Consider the following 15,719-nt stretch of genomic DNA (forward strand, 5'->3'; position numbering starts at 1 on the left):
AAAAGGGGAGGTAATAAACAGTACACACAGAGACAGACAGCAGACAATGCCAACAGCCACTCCTCCTCATGCTGACTGAAGGGCACCAAAAGTTACCAGCACCACTGCACAGAGGGGCCAGCCCAGGCTGTGCAGCTGGTAAGGACACAAACCCGAGGTCCCTGCTACGGTGGGGGTGAGAGGCAGCTGGCAAACTCATGAAGCAACATACACGGAAGTGAATCAGAGAGGAGAAAAGGGAGGAATAGGCAGGAAGGGGCGTAAAAGGGCACTACCAGCCAGTGCCCTGTCTGCCCCAGACCTTGTCCTCTCTCACTAGTAAATCCCTTCTTTAAGTCTCCCAGGGTAACCTCATTCCCCGTCCCTTCTCTGTATCCCTGCAAATACTAAGTGCCAGCTACTGGAGACTGGTGTGAGTAGACTGGCTGCCAGCTGCTGGAGTCAGACCAGGGGTTTAGGAACCCCATGTCAGTGGCACCACCCCTGGGGGCCTGGGGTCCCAGCCCCAGCTCATGGAGCCCACAGTGACCTCAGGCAGTGCTGTGCTGCTGCACACCAGGTGTCCCTGGGCACATGGGATGAGCTCTGGCAGCCAGGGAGGAGGAATTCCTGCAGCTATGTACAATATCCTTCAACTCTCACTTCCACTCAAATCTCTGGGAATTTCGTTATCGTCTCCTGTACATATTTTATGCTGTAACGCCCAGTATTTGTTATCTCCTTTCTACCTGACCCATCTGTACAGCTCTATCATGTTCCCAGAAAAAAGCAGATGCACTAATACTCCACTGAAATTGAATTTTGAAAGCACAGATGGTTAAAATAGCAGCAGTCATTCTGCCCCTCAAGATATTACTGATCAAGGAGGCAACATTTCAGGAAAGAGAATAAATTATTTATGACTTTATGCATTCCCATTAAAAATATCACATGTATTCCATTTGGTTTTCCCCAGACTGGTTCTTGAACAAAGAAAACTCTGTAATAAATAATACTTTGAGAGGGATGCTTGTGCAGAAATGAGACAGCTGTAAGAGCAAGACCAAATCTTTATCAGTACACACTAAAACACAACTATCCTAAAAAAGCAAGGATAACAAGAAATTTTAAAAAAAATCTGTATTTATTAAGGGTTAAAGTTACTCCTAAGCCCTGAACCAGCAACAAATCCTCCTCCTCAAGGTCTCCAGGGGGGTCTCAGATGAGGTTCACAAGCTCAGTGCTGGATCCCTGCACAGCACTATGTGCTGGGTGTGCAGCTCTGCCTCCCTACAAACAAAGTCCTGACAGCAATCACCCCATTGCCAAATCCATAGACTTTAACCCTTGCAGAGGACAGTCAGGGAAAGTTATACTTGCTTACTGAATGGAGTTTCTCCCCTGTAATTGTGGGTTTGGGAGAAACAATAAATCTTCTGCTTTCCACAGGCTTATCATCAAATATGTTACCTAAACTCAGGAGAGAGAGATGAGGCCAGTACAGGACTGGAATCCTCATCTTTTGAGTGCCAGCCTAGAGGGACAACACAAGTTTTGGACTACCCCAGGCACTGCCCACAGCAGTGCTCACACTGAGCCATCCCCCAGCACTTCATGGCCCTTCAGTTAGGGTGCTGCACAGGCTAACGAGCCATTTGACACTTTAAAGATTTAATAGGAGTAAGAGTCAAACTCAAGTGCTTGCTTTCTGTGAAATGAGAAAATGTTGGCACAGCTCCAATACCTTTCACACAACAGTTGCCAGAATGGATTATCTGTGCTATACTGTCTGTCAGCTGGGTAAACCAAGAACACTTGAAAAGATTGTTTACTTTGCTTCAAGAAGAAATTTCAAGTAATTTTCTTGCAAATATTTGTACACAAGGATTTCAAAGCATCTCCCTCCCATTAATCCTCTGCATGGCTCTGAACAGAACAAACTGTCATGTTTACAGAGTCACTCAGTTCCAGGCCATCTCTTGTGCTTTGTAAACGAGGGGATATGGGATTTTCCCCCTTATTACTCTTGGCTTTCAAGTGGTACCAACATCACAAGAAAAAGGGTCAGGATTCTTTCACGTTTCTTTTTGATGAAGAGAATAGTTGCAATTTCCAGACTGAGACTCTTTATGCCCACAACTGCTTGCCCTCTAAGCCATGGTTTGAAACAAGCATCTGGGAATATCCTTTCTGCTTGATTTTTGTGGCTAAAATATAAACTACTGCTCTAGAACCAGGACTTGGGTTAGGACAGATGTTACTGTTCCCTTCTACTCACTACTTCATGTGAATAAAAGGATGTTCCTCTCCTCAAATGCATCCTTTGGTCTAAGAGGACTCTTTCTCTCCAAACTTTGCCTTGCATAAAATAAATGCTATCACACTGGTTTCTTAGAATTTGCTCATAGTACAATGAAAGGAACACCTTTGCCTGGAAAAGGGAAGGTGAAGTGTTATGGAGCCACCCTCTTCAGCTACTGAGAGTGTTGTTTTAGGGAATACACAATCAGAGTGTTCTCAGGGCACAGGAGAGGGAAAAAAAAAGATGATAGTCTTTGTTTATAACATGCAGCAGGGGAAATTCCAACCAGATATACAAAATATTTTCCTAGTGGGGGTAGTTAAGCACTGAAGGCTGCCCACGAACTTGTGAAATCTCCACCCTTGGGGACATTCAAAGATTGACTGGACAAGTTCCTGAAAAACATAATCAAGCCTGGAAGCTAATTCCCTTTGAGCTGTGAATTGGACTAGATGACTTCTAAAGGTGCCTCCAGCCTGAATTGTTTTGTGATTCTGTGATTCATAATCCACCTGCAGTGGCTACCTGGAGTAGCTACTGCAAGAGATAAGAGGCAAGACAACTTTAATTTCAAGCCATTAAATGAAACCCTGAGTTGAAAATGTTGTTCTAAGTTCTCCCATTCCTCCCTGTCACAGATTATCTGCTCCAGTATTTTTCCAGCTCACCAGCAACAGTTTTCACTTGCTCCAAGACTCATATTTGATCAATACCAACACAAGGCTGTAGAGAATTGATTTTTGCTACAAATCAGAAATTAGTTTTCTCTCTCACTCTGTCTACACTGCTACTGAAAAATTAAGTGACAAAATTTGCTATAGTATGGGCAGGGGTCTCATCCATCCACCCACAGACAGAAACAAGCGTACTATTTATTCAAAATTATCTTTGTGATAAGCCCTATTTTTTACCTCATTCGATTTCCTCAAATTTATTACCACTTTTAAGAAATTCAAGGTAATAGATGAGATTTCCAACAATTTACCAAATTTTGTATTGTAAAAAAGCAGAAATTTGAACACAAGTTTCTTACTTCCTTGTCTATCAGATAACACATACATACATTGACATTTTAAAGGTTTAATACATACAATCATACATACATACAACCAAGTCAACATATAATTGCTACGAAGTGAAATAAAAACAAGAACAGTTGAAATCTAAGATTTAGGCCTTGGATTCTACAGGTCAGATCTATTCTGCAAGCCCAACTGATAGAAGGAACTAAAACAAAACCAAATTTAATATTTAAAACAGGTTTCTTGAATAAACCTCAGCTCACTTGTGGACACAGGTAAGGAAAAAACACAGTAATTAAAAATACATTTTAAACTGGGAATGTATTTTATCAGCCCCATGTGCCTTTCTTAGGTGTTGTACCCAAGTAACCCGCCCCAGAAGGGCGGCTGGGACGCACCTGACACGTCGAGGAACGTCTGCGCGCGCCCTGTCCCCGCAGTGCTGCTGGCCACGCACTCATAGAAGCCCTCGTCGGACACGGACACCTGGGCAATGTCCCAGCTCATGCTGGATGATTCTCTGCAGGAGAAAAGGGCACCCACTGAATCCCTCAAGGAACCAAGAGTTACACCAGCTTGGTTTCCTGACTGCAGGCATAGGAGAGTTTCACAATCACCAAGAGGCATGACAGACCTTCTGATGAATCAAATCAGATGTCACTTTATGGATGGTATTTTCTCCTAAGATTTTGCAGAATGTCCCACTTGCACATCAAAAAATAAACCTTTAACAAGTCAGCAGTTGTCACACAATACCCAAAGGCAGTGTATTTGCTGTCATCCCCTCAGCTGCCTGTGCTCTGTTGTATTTACCACCTGAGATGACACATTCCCTGAAGCCAGCAAGTTTCTGTGCAGAGCCAGTGTGTGGTTCCAAACCCATGCCTCTTACCAGCAAAGGCAACAAAGTCTCATCCTCCCACCTGAGCTTCCCAAACTCACAGATACAGCAATCCAGAGAACCACTGCAGGTGTTCTCTAGACCCTAGCAAGGCCGAGGCTGCTGGGCAGTAACACCATGTTGGTATCACACACAATGTGAAAGCAAGAAGGGAATAAAATTGTAGCTACATAGGCTGCTTACATGTGCCTCAAAACAAACATTCTCGATCTCTCATGATACAAAACCACATTTTATAAACTTCTGGGGCTGCAGACACACAGAGGATAACATAAATGAGCAAACCAGTGGTTCTGCAGTATCCCAGTGCTCCCCATGGCCTGTTGCTATAGCACATAAACAAAACTGATAAGCACCAAAATATCTGTGAGAGCTTTGGCAAGTCATTGCCACATTACAGGAAAACACTACATTAATGACCCCTTTGTTTGTCTGAATAGATTGATTTATCAGCCCTTAAAGGATACAGAAGGAACAAGAGACTTGGAATATGCATGGAAGGTCAATGCTGTAGCACCATGAGACAGACAATCCAACCACACCACAAATTAAAACAGTCTACAGTGACCTTAAATGGCTTTCTACTTGTTCCCTCTTACTTCATACTTACTCTAGATAACCTAATATATCATACTTCAAATCTATGACATTTCCCACTGCAATGCTGGCACATGCACATGGCAGCAACTGCCAGCAGTAAAGAATAAGGTGGTGTTTCTTCCAAATAATGAGTGAGAAACTCCTTTATTTCGTGCAAAGTATGTTAAAAGTGAGGTTAGGCAATCCTGTTCTGCTTCCTTCCTGACTTGTGCTACATGCCAGATGTCAAACATGGAAGCCTTGAGAACAGAAGCAAAAAGGGAAATGTGCCCAGGGGCATGGAACAGCTTGGCAAAACAAAGACCTGTGGTGGACTATTAAAGAAAAATTTAGAAATCAAACCAACACTGGCAGCAAGGACTAACACACAGCTCAGGGCATCTGCTCCACACATGGGCACTGGGTGAGGAGCTGTAAATGCACACAAATCACAGCACATGTCATGGGACAATTCAGTACCTTCCAGCACCACTGCTATCTACCAAATTCATTTTACTGTACTAGTAATCTGCTGATTGGGCAGTTTGTGTGGGCAGCTGGGCAACTACAAACACTCAAACTCCCCAGCCCAGATGAACCCCTGGCTCTCAGTCATGCAGACAGCACGGTGGTGCTTGGGTTGTGTCAGACCTCACCTCCTGGGCACCCCCACCATGCTGCTCCAGACCCAGCTGGGAGCTCACCAGCAGAAATGAAATCTGTAATTTCACTTCCTAGCACATGGTTTGGAGGGATATATTCTGCATAGTTTACTATACTTGAACAGGAACCACAAATAGCAGTTGATTATCAGTGAAATGTTTAATTATCATGACTGATATTTTGATTAACTACATGAATTGCCTTCCTTGTCAGAATTTAATGTCTTATTTTTGCTGGTTCTAATCTCTGCAGGATTAGTGGGATCTGCTATTTCTAATTCAGAATGGACTGCCCACTGGAATGAGGTGCTCAACTACTGCTCTTGACCTCCTTTATCAGGCTGGTAAAAAGTTCACTGGGATATTAAGCAAAACACAAATTTTCTTACTATGGTACCACAGGATGCAGAAATGTAGAAAGACAAAACTGTTAGAATTTGACAAAAATTTCTTCTTCCTAACCTATGTTCTTAATTTAAAATTAGGAATTATTATTGGAGCTGATAGTACCTCTGGAAATAAAGTAAAAAAAATAATTCAGATTTCAAAGTCTGTTCTCCTCATGAACCTTGAGCCTGTAGTCATTCTAAGGGTATTCTCACATAGACAACTGTCACAATAGAAATACAATATTCAACTCATAAACCATTTAGGTTTTAAAATAAATATTAAAACAGTTGAGTGAAGACATCTCAACACCAAAACAAAACTCATTCAATGCAGAGGAATACCACAGTTCAAATCTGCACTGAACAAACCCTGCTGGACAAACCCTGCCTGGAACTTCACTACAAATAAGAGGCAAACAAGCCAAGCTGAATTAGATCCTATTTAACTGTGACTAACAATATCTGGCTTGAGATATGTTTTGTTAAATTAAATTGGATGATGTGTTCATTCATCCGCTCTGTAACAGAAAAAAGAAAACCACGGCCAAACCAGCGGTGCTGGATGTGTGAAGAACAAGGAGAAGTGTGGGGTTTGATACCTGAGGAATGGAAAACATTACAGAGTAGCCCAAGTATGTGCTGTGCTGGGGCTGACTGTGTGTCAGTGGCACCTCATTAAAACCCAAACCACACCAAACTGCAGCATTTCCCACTGCCAGCAGTGCACAAGGGAGCTGCAGGATGTGCTCACTTGGGTATGCTGTACCTGCTGGGGAATGCAGAGTTTAGCCCACAGTCTGCCCCTGAGGTGCTTTGGGCTGCACAGGAGGCTGCTGACAGTGTTTGCTAGGGCACACTTCCTTTTTGGTTTTAACAAACAGAATCAAAAGGGGCACTTTATGAGTATTTTAACTAATTAACCTTTTCTTTATTATTCTCTCACCCTACAAAGAAAGGGTAAACAATTCTTTTTCTATACAGAAATCTGAAGAGCCTTCTGGTATATCCCACATAAATTTTGCTATTTTGAGAGATTTTCTGAAGATGAAGGTTTCTAAGGCAAGTCATAGGACATACTTCTAGGGCCTCCATGAAAGGCATTAAAAATCAAACAAATTAATGTATGCCCAGTGATCTACATATCACTGGGGCCAGAGTGAGGGGTGTGTTTAATAAACAAAGCTAGTTACCAATTTTGCATAATATTTAAAAATATAAATTAAAACCATTTGCCTTCTAGACTTTTAGATCCAGTTTATCATAACTTCAGGGCACACATTTGAGGGGAATTTAGGCCAGAACCTTATAAATCCCATCACACACAGAGTGTACATCCTCGTCTATACATCATATATAGATATATCTCTCTGTATATAAATATTATCAATATCTCCATAAAATACAGCTTTCCTGATGAAGAGCAGCAAAAATAATAGACTAGAAGCAGCAGGATGTAGACAGCACATAGCAGTAAAAAATAATAGAATTCATAAGCTATAAATAGGAAATGAAGCAGCATTGTGAAAAAAGGTCACTACTTACTTGAAGAACTGATCCACTCCCAGTTTGACTCCATTTTTAGTAAATCTCTGAGTAAAAGGTATAAGGCTGTCAACATGGCAAGGAACAGAGCCTGGCTGTAAATAATATCCTGGAGTCTTCATGGGCATTGTAACTTTGGGGGCATCTGAAGAAAGAAAACATTCCCCAGAAAGTATATTAACAGCTACTCACACACATCCCATCCTTTCCTTTTGTTAAAAAGGAAGCTCAATTTCTGATAAATCTCCACTTAGTGGGTATTGACCATTATGAACTAGAGACACAACTTTGGAAGGAAACAGCACAGAAAGTACTTGCATAAGTTATAAAAGCATACAAGAACTCAATTTCAACTGACACAGATGAGACAAATGAACAGTCAATTCAAGTTAAAGTCACTTACCAGGAATAATACTAGAAAACAAAACACTTGAAACTCTCTGAAAAAGATAACCATCCTTGTCATAGCCCGTAATTTTAACAAAAAAAGCTTCATCTGGTGGAATGAAGTCAGAAATATTCCACAGTCCATAGGGCTTTCTGTCAGGATAGTATCTCACAGGCAAGGTCTTAAGGAGCTCCCCTGTAATACTCAGAAGTTCCAGACGGTCTACTCTAGCTGGAAGCAGGATCCCTGTGGTATTCAGCAGCATGAAGGTAGGAATCCCTAGAAAAACAGAAACACACTATTTTAAGTGCTAAAGAAAACAGATAATTAAAACATGAAAGATTAAATTCCATCTGCATGGCTCACTACCCCATGAATGCAGCATTCAGCTCCAGCCTTTACCTACTGAGTAGGGAAAGACTAAATTGTGCTCAGCTGAGCTCTGCTTATTAGCCATGAGGAGACACAGCTGGGGAGAGTTTAAATTACTGATTTCCAACAGGTGTTTCTGAAAAAGCAGCTTCTTTATTAACTCCTCACCATGCCTCTAGGTCAAAGCCTTTTTCAGAAGCTCCAAAAATAACAGAAACAGCACTGGATTCTGAGGCATAGTTAAGAATATCTGTATTTATGTCACACAAAGCCCCTTCCAGGAACCAACCCACAGCATCCCCAAAATTATCACAAAGCTCATCATAGAGCTGTACTTGATTCTGGGGGCCTGAAGGTATTTAACATGAAGTGGAAACAAACCTTGCACTGGCCTGCTGGATGTTTTTTTGAAGTCCAGGGTGGGCTTTCTGGAGAAGCCAGCTCTGAAGTCGATGGTGCTGAGCCCCGTGATGCGCACAGAGTGCCTCCCGCTGCTCGAGGTCTGCAAAACAGGCAGCACATGGAACCAGCACTGCAGGCACAGAGCTGAGCCAGTCCTGAGCTCAGGGACTGGCTCCAGCATGGCTCACAGCAGCACAGCCTTATGGCTAAGTGGTAAGGAAAAACACCTTGAAAAAAGCTTTGCTTTCACACCCAGCCCTACAGTTGTGGTGTCAGCAAAGACAGCCAGTTTGTCTTGGAAGGAAATCACACCAACAAATCCACAACTCCTTGCCTGCAATGACACTGGTCTGGGAGTTAGGACCTGACCATTACAAACTCCACTAGACAATGGTGAGTGAATCAGAACTCGACAGAAAAATCTATGCATTAAAGGTGCTTCTCTTCCCTGGCCAAGGGAGAACAGAGGATGCACAGGTACCTCTGTTCTGTATCCTTGTACCCTCAACTGGTCATTCTGCTTCAATCAGCAAAAAGCAAATCAGAACAACCCCCACCCATCCATCACCCTTGAACAGCCTGAGCTTCGTGTTCTGAAGAGTATAGCTGCTTTGATGCATATCTTTTATCTTAAAGAAGACAAATCAAAGTAACTATAAGTTAGTTCCTATGATTCTATGCAGAGAAAGAAAGGCCAGGTGCTACTTGCCAAAGGTGCACAGGAACCCCTGGTTTTTCCTCCTCACCTACTTCTACACCCTTCACATGTCTGGAAGCTTCCACTGAGCTTTCCCTGGAGTTTTACCCGATCCCTTCTCAAATTCCTGTAGCTCTCTGGGAGAGGTTACTCCAGAGTAACCCCCTCTGCCACTGCTGCATGTCAGTATCAAATTAAACAGTTGTTTCTTCTAACTAACAGCCTTTGGACAGGCATTAGACACCATGACAAATCAACGTCTATGTGATTAAAACATATTTCCTTCTATTTAGTTAGCCTTTCACCTCAGAAATAGAACCACTAAAACCTTTTTTATATAAGCCAGCTGTTAACAATATAAAGAAATATTTAATTGTGCCAAACAACTCAAGGTATCAAGCGTTAATTGCCAGTTAAAATTTCATTAGATAAATTCAGTGATAAAGTTCTGTTTTTATAGCTTGGTGCATCTGTATAAGGAGTTTATGGTGTGAATAAAATTTTCATAAAGCTTAAGTCTTAAAATGTTTGTGTAAATAAACCAAGCCAGTTACTAAAGCCAAGTAAACAATCCACAGAAAAATATACTGGGAAATCATTTCTCTTTATGAATTACTCAGACCTTTGGATATTTGCAAGTTTTAAGGCCAGAATAACCTTATAAAATTTTACCATTTCCTAATAACAATAAACACATCTCTCACTGTCCCATCTAGGAGCTGAAGGTGTTTAGGCAAACACAAGGAATTAGTTTTATCACACAAGACTGCTTTCCAATTATTATCTTTAGGTCTCTTTTCATTATTTGTAGTTGAACATGGATTACAGAGACTGTCCATTAGTGTTTCCCCTACCAGGCTGGATGAGTATAATCAAAAGTGCAAATACATATTTGTGAAAGATGCTTTCCTGTCTTGCAAACAATGTCAAAAAATTGCCCTCACCCGCTAAGTCTCCAGCAAGTGACAGAAGTGAATCCTAAAGCACTGACTTGTAGGAAAAGGTCTCAGGACTCAATGTGGATCACATTACCATGTCCAGCAGGATCTAAACCTTTTTCACTTTTAGTAGCCCACCAGGTTGTCTCTGTACTGATTTTCAGCACTTTTGGTCATAGAACCGTGGAATTGGAAATGATCTTAAAAAGTCACCCAGTGCCACCCCTGCCATGGGCAGGGACACCTCCCACTACCCCAAGGTGCTCCAAGCCCCATCCAACCAGGCCTTGGACACTCCAGGATCCAGGGGCAGCCACAGCTTCTCTGGGCACCCTGTGCCAGGGTCTCCCCACCCTCACAGGGAAGAATTCCTTCCCAATAGCCCATCCAGCCCTCCCCTCTGGCAGTTAAAAACCTTTCCCTCTTGTCCCATATATCTGCCCATATAAAAAGTCCCTGTCCCTCATTTGATAAGCCCCCAGTCCTAGACAGACATTCAAACAATTCTCCCCAGAGCTGCTGAGCTCAACATGCTTTTGTAGCTGCAGTTCTGCAGCAGGATCAACAGCTTCCCCCAGGGCTGTGTGTGAATTAATGGTCCTTTTCAAAGCACCTCTGTGCTTAGGGCAGGGACAATGCACAGCAGGATCCATTCAGCACTGCCTATAAAGTGCCTCACCCGGGTGCCTTCCCCTCCAAAAATGACTATAGAGTATTTACACTGCTACAATGGACTAGTTCAGTCAGAAAGGATCTACACCAGTAGGATTGTTTCCACATCTATTTAGGAAAGCTGGGATCATGCAGCTTTACCTACATAAAGAGGTATACAACAATATTAAATACAAGATCACAGGACATTTACTGTAACACAGACTCAGCTGTAAGTATCTATGACAAATAACACAGCAAATCATTATACAACCCCCTTATATGCTACAGGACAATCATACAGAAGTTCTGCAATAACTTTACCTTAATTGTCCATGTTCCAGGCTCTGGATCTTTGACATTTACTACCTTTGCAGAGTTTTGGATATTTAGCAATTCATTCAGTCCTGATGCCTTACTGAGCTGCTTGCCTGAAAAAACAGAAACAGGAACTAAATACAGAATGGAGTAAACACAGCATTGCTTTTAAAAAACAGAGAGTAATAACTTTGGTTTGGACCCATGTATTTCTATACTTGACTTATTACTTCGCAATCAATGACATTTACAACAGTCGAAATTCCCTATAATTCTCTGAGAGAATACTGAAAATGTTCATTTATATGTGGGTGGTTATGTGCAGAAATTGGCTCTCTAGAGAGGGATTTTGTTCCCTAAAGGCGGACCCTGAAGAATCATCAGCCCTAAACTCATCTGGCTCTTTCACAGCGCTAAAGGGAAAGAAGAAGTGGAGACTGGGATGTCCCAGTGCCCATTTTCAAAACCTACTAGATTTGCCTGGAGTAATTTCAGTGAACCCCTGTGGATTTGGATGCATGGAGCTGATTTCTGAAAAAGGCCAAAAAGAGGTGGGGTCACAGCTTCAGGGAAGCCTGACACTTGCACCCAGGACTTTGTGTTGTCATGGCTTGAACACAGACATTGAGCAAATCTCTTTCCTGTAAACAAGAATGCCTCAGTGCAGGACAGACCAGATCAGAGCATATTGCAGGGAACCCATCCTGGGCATAAAATATTTCCCAGCTACTCAAGCAATATCCTTAGGCAAAAGTCATTCAGAGAATACAAAATATGATCCAAATTTATTTCTGGAGTGCTGTTCCAAGTTCCTAGGGCATCAACTTAATAATAAACAACAGATTTGTTCAAAATAGCTTCAATTACAGATTAGCTCCAAGTCTGTCATTGCATTCCCCATCACACACTGCTCAGCTGGAGATGGGCAGGGGAGACAGGTTTGGTTCTAAATGTTCTCAGTTCAAAAAAGCTAGACCATGGCTGAACTTTCCTCACATAAAACCCAACCAGCATGTACAAGCCTTAAATGATGGTTGAGGGAATACAAAAACAGATGAAAGACTCAAGTGTCCAGTAATCCAGAATGAAAGGACAAACAATAACAAAGAAGATGGAAGTGAGATGAAGTGGACAGAATAAGGAAGTTTTCCAGTTTCCTCCAAGTGAAAACAACCCATGGAATATTGGAAAAAAAAATACCAGAAGAGATATTTCCTTCCCTTTTTCCACTATCACCAAACAAAGTATAAAGTACTTCACCTAGAGGATTATGAATCTCCATTGCTGGCGAAGGACCGCTCAAGGACACTGTAACTTCCTTCAGACTGGGATCAAAAGGGATCTGCCAAGTATTTACAGCCATGGACAGATGGTCTGTGGACAAGAGATGCACTTTGGAGGCTTGAACTGCTTCTTCAACCCATTTTAACACCTAGAAGAGAAAAGAACAGTTGCTACTATACTGTCAGCAGTACTGGCCGTTGAAATCTTTTCTGCTGAAATGCCTCTCTCTACTATCTTGTAGAGATTCCATATTGATTTATTTTTTAAAATGTGAATATTTAAAGGAAATGCAACTTTAATAGAAGATACTAGCAAAGCCATGGTCAGCATCGTGTTTAAAGGAGTACACTAGCACACCTGGATATATCTCTACACAACAACCACAGGTAAATTTTAAAAGGAATTAGGGATACAAACCTGTGGACATTTCTGTTCATCAATTATTATTTGCATGAAGCAACAAGGAAAATATTCTTATCCAGATATACTGAGTAATTGCTATCTCTGGAATCTCTGGACTTCTCCAGGTTTTTCTCCCCTAAAACACCTAATACAAGTTACTGTTAGGCACAGCACAGAGGTGGGATTGGAGGGGAACACAGCTTTGGATAGTATGTCCCTGCAGGGCACAGAGGCTCCCACAGCAGGGACAGGACAGCAGCCATGGGAGAGCCCACAGTGAAGGAAAGGAAGGGTGTGAAGAGGCAGAGCAGCCAAGAGAAACCTGTATGTACTGACCACAACCCCATTCCTGATGGCACTGGGGGAGGGAGAAGGAATCAGGGGAAGAGTTGAGTTGGACAAGTGGAGGCAAAGTGGACCTGTCCTTGCTTCCCACCGCCTGACGGAGTAATTGAATATCTATTTTAATTGGCAACAAATTAATTTTCTTTAAGCCAACTTTGTCTTGCCCTCAACAACAACTGGTGACTTCCCTGCCTTTATCTCAAGCTTCCTCAACCCATTCCTCCTTTGCAAGGGATGGGTGAGTGGCTGAGAGAGAGCCTGACAACCAGCCAAGGGAAACCCACCACAATCAATCCAGAAATACATCTGGTTAGTCAAACTATATGATTTTGCATCACCTCTGTACATCATAGAGCTGCAGCATATTTTTTAAATCCCACTGAAGTAATATCAGGTTTGTGTAGCAACGTGAATGTGACTCACAGTAATACTGAACCATGGTTTAAAGCTGCAGTTGACCATGGTGGCTTGGGAAACATTTTGTAAAGGAGAGCTGTCTTTTGGTTATGTCAGTTCAAGACTTTGAAACCAGCAAGAAACTAACCTGATGTGTTACCTGTCAGTACTGGGGGTCTCCAGGGCAAGTCCTTCAACCTAGGACCCAATTCAACACATTGCCCAAAAGAACCTCATTCCCCTGGTTTATTCTGCATTACTTGCCTACTTTATCATTTAAGAAATAGAAATATGCCATAGGTTTGTGTGTGAGATGACTTTGGGATAGAAACTAGATTCCAGCCTCCTACAGAAGTGTACTTGTTCTCATAAGTAACAGCATGAATGCCCAGCAACCTTTGTGGAAGGATAAAATAAGTTTAAATAAACGTCATTGAAAACACATTTGAAATGGTGGGGGCAGGTTTTCATCAATCATTGCTCTTCCACTCTTAGGAATGTCCCACCTGAGCTGTGCTGAGTGCTCCCAGCACAGGGTGAGGCAGCACTGACCAAGTGTCCCCTCACCAAGGGTGTGCACAAGCGAGCTGCTTGGGCATGTTTGCAAAACAACATACCAGAAAATCACAGTAAAACTGCCTGGGCTGCTCAAAGCCCTGCAGCAACGTGGCCCAAGAGAGAATTGGGGTTTGTGCAACAGCTGGTGACACCAGCTAGGGAGCAACTTGTGTCTGCTTTAGACAAGCCTGGAACAGGAATCACAAAGCTTCAAAAAGATCCAGCTCATTTACGTTCTACTTTAGAAATTATACATCTGGGCCCAAAAATGCTTCCAGAGAAATTTCAATGTTCTACTCCCAGTGAGATGAACATGACACTTTTTTGTATGAGGTATATGGAAAAGTTCCCATTTAATTCCAGGATATCATCTCCACAGGTAAGTTTTTAAATGGATTGTAAAATTAAATGAACCCATATGAACTTCAGTTTCTGAGAGTTTTTCAAGATCAAAACTGAAAATAGAAGGCAACAGAACAACCCAGCTGTCTGCAGTCTGGCAGCAGCTTGCTTGTGTAAGTTCAATAGGCAATTCTGGGAGATCCATTTCCCAGCCCTGTCATTCCAAAGAGCTTTGCAATAATGCTGTAACACTGGTTTAGAAGTAGGTTTTTTCTCCTCTGAGACCTTTACAGAAAGCCCCCAAAAGAACAGCAGCTTTTGTTGTTCTGCCAAAATGTGACGTGATGAATTTTATTAGAGGGGGAAGGGCAAATAGAGCAATGATTTATACCTTTTCCCCAGAAAATTTGCTCTTGCAACCTGCCCTGCTGTCAGGTCATTTCTTGGAATGCATAGTGAAACCTGGAAAATCTGTGGAGCATGGCCTCTATTCCCATTTGTTTATTCTGGGACTCAAGAATATTTCTCAAGCAGTCAAAGCAACAGGATTTCAGATTAACCGTTTCATTGCTGAAGTAAATTTAGGTTCATACTTACAGCCAAAGAGGAAAAATGCTCTAATAATGATTTCAAATGCACATAAAAAATATAACTGAGACAGTGCATGAGAGAGCAATACTGTAAAAATAAACCATGAATTATATATATAACATGTATGAAAACCAGACAACTGAAAAGTTTTAGTGTTGGATCTCAACCTCTTCAAAGTTAGGAACCACAAGAACTAAGCCTGTCTGCTTTCAAAAGCCCTTCTGCAGTTGCTTTATGACAAAAAGCCTTAGGTACATGATCACGGTTTATTTTTTCCACAGACTCCAAATTCCATAGAAAACAGAGAAAGACCAGCTGTAACTATTTGTTTTTCCTTAGTTTGTTTGGCATTCACTGTACATTATGTATCTTCAGAATAGAAGCATTCAGCTGCTTCTCCCATGAAACCTTTTTCCTCTTTTTTCTATGAAAATGGATAATGCCTGTTTGGGACCAGGGACAAGAAAAGGCAAGAAACAGAGGTATGCAAGAAACTTTCATTCTATAATGCAATTTTGAACTTTTGACTTTGTCACCTGTGTTGCATCCTTGAAAAGTAGTGGAGGGGCCTTTTACACCTTAAACTGAGCGAAACAAGATTGGAAATTGCTTCCTCTGCAGTATGATCCAAACACACACTGGTCATGCACAGCAGGGAC

At 41.9% G+C, this 15,719-nt stretch overlaps 1 protein-coding gene across 1 annotated transcript in view; it reads right to left on the reverse strand.

Annotated features, from left to right (window-relative positions):
- HMCN1 (hemicentin 1) overlaps window positions 1-15,719 on the reverse strand; it is a 165,055-nt gene that overhangs the window by 109,049 nt on the left and 40,287 nt on the right. Inside the window, exons 5-10 of the mRNA XM_054285795.1 lie at window positions 12,403-12,574; window positions 11,149-11,255; window positions 8,518-8,638; window positions 7,780-8,043; window positions 7,377-7,521; window positions 3,702-3,823 (exon numbers count right to left, since the gene is read on the reverse strand). Coding sequence (XP_054141770.1) covers window positions 3,702-3,823; window positions 7,377-7,521; window positions 7,780-8,043; window positions 8,518-8,638; window positions 11,149-11,255; window positions 12,403-12,574 — 931 coding nt within the window. The remainder of the gene's footprint in view (window positions 1-3,701; window positions 3,824-7,376; window positions 7,522-7,779; window positions 8,044-8,517; window positions 8,639-11,148; window positions 11,256-12,402; window positions 12,575-15,719) is intronic.

Source organism: Melozone crissalis, unplaced genomic scaffold, assembly GCF_028551555.1.
Source record: "Melozone crissalis strain CALT ecotype California unplaced genomic scaffold, PUWL_Pcris_2 ptg000045l_1, whole genome shotgun sequence".
NCBI lineage: Eukaryota > Metazoa > Chordata > Aves > Passeriformes > Passerellidae > Melozone > Melozone crissalis.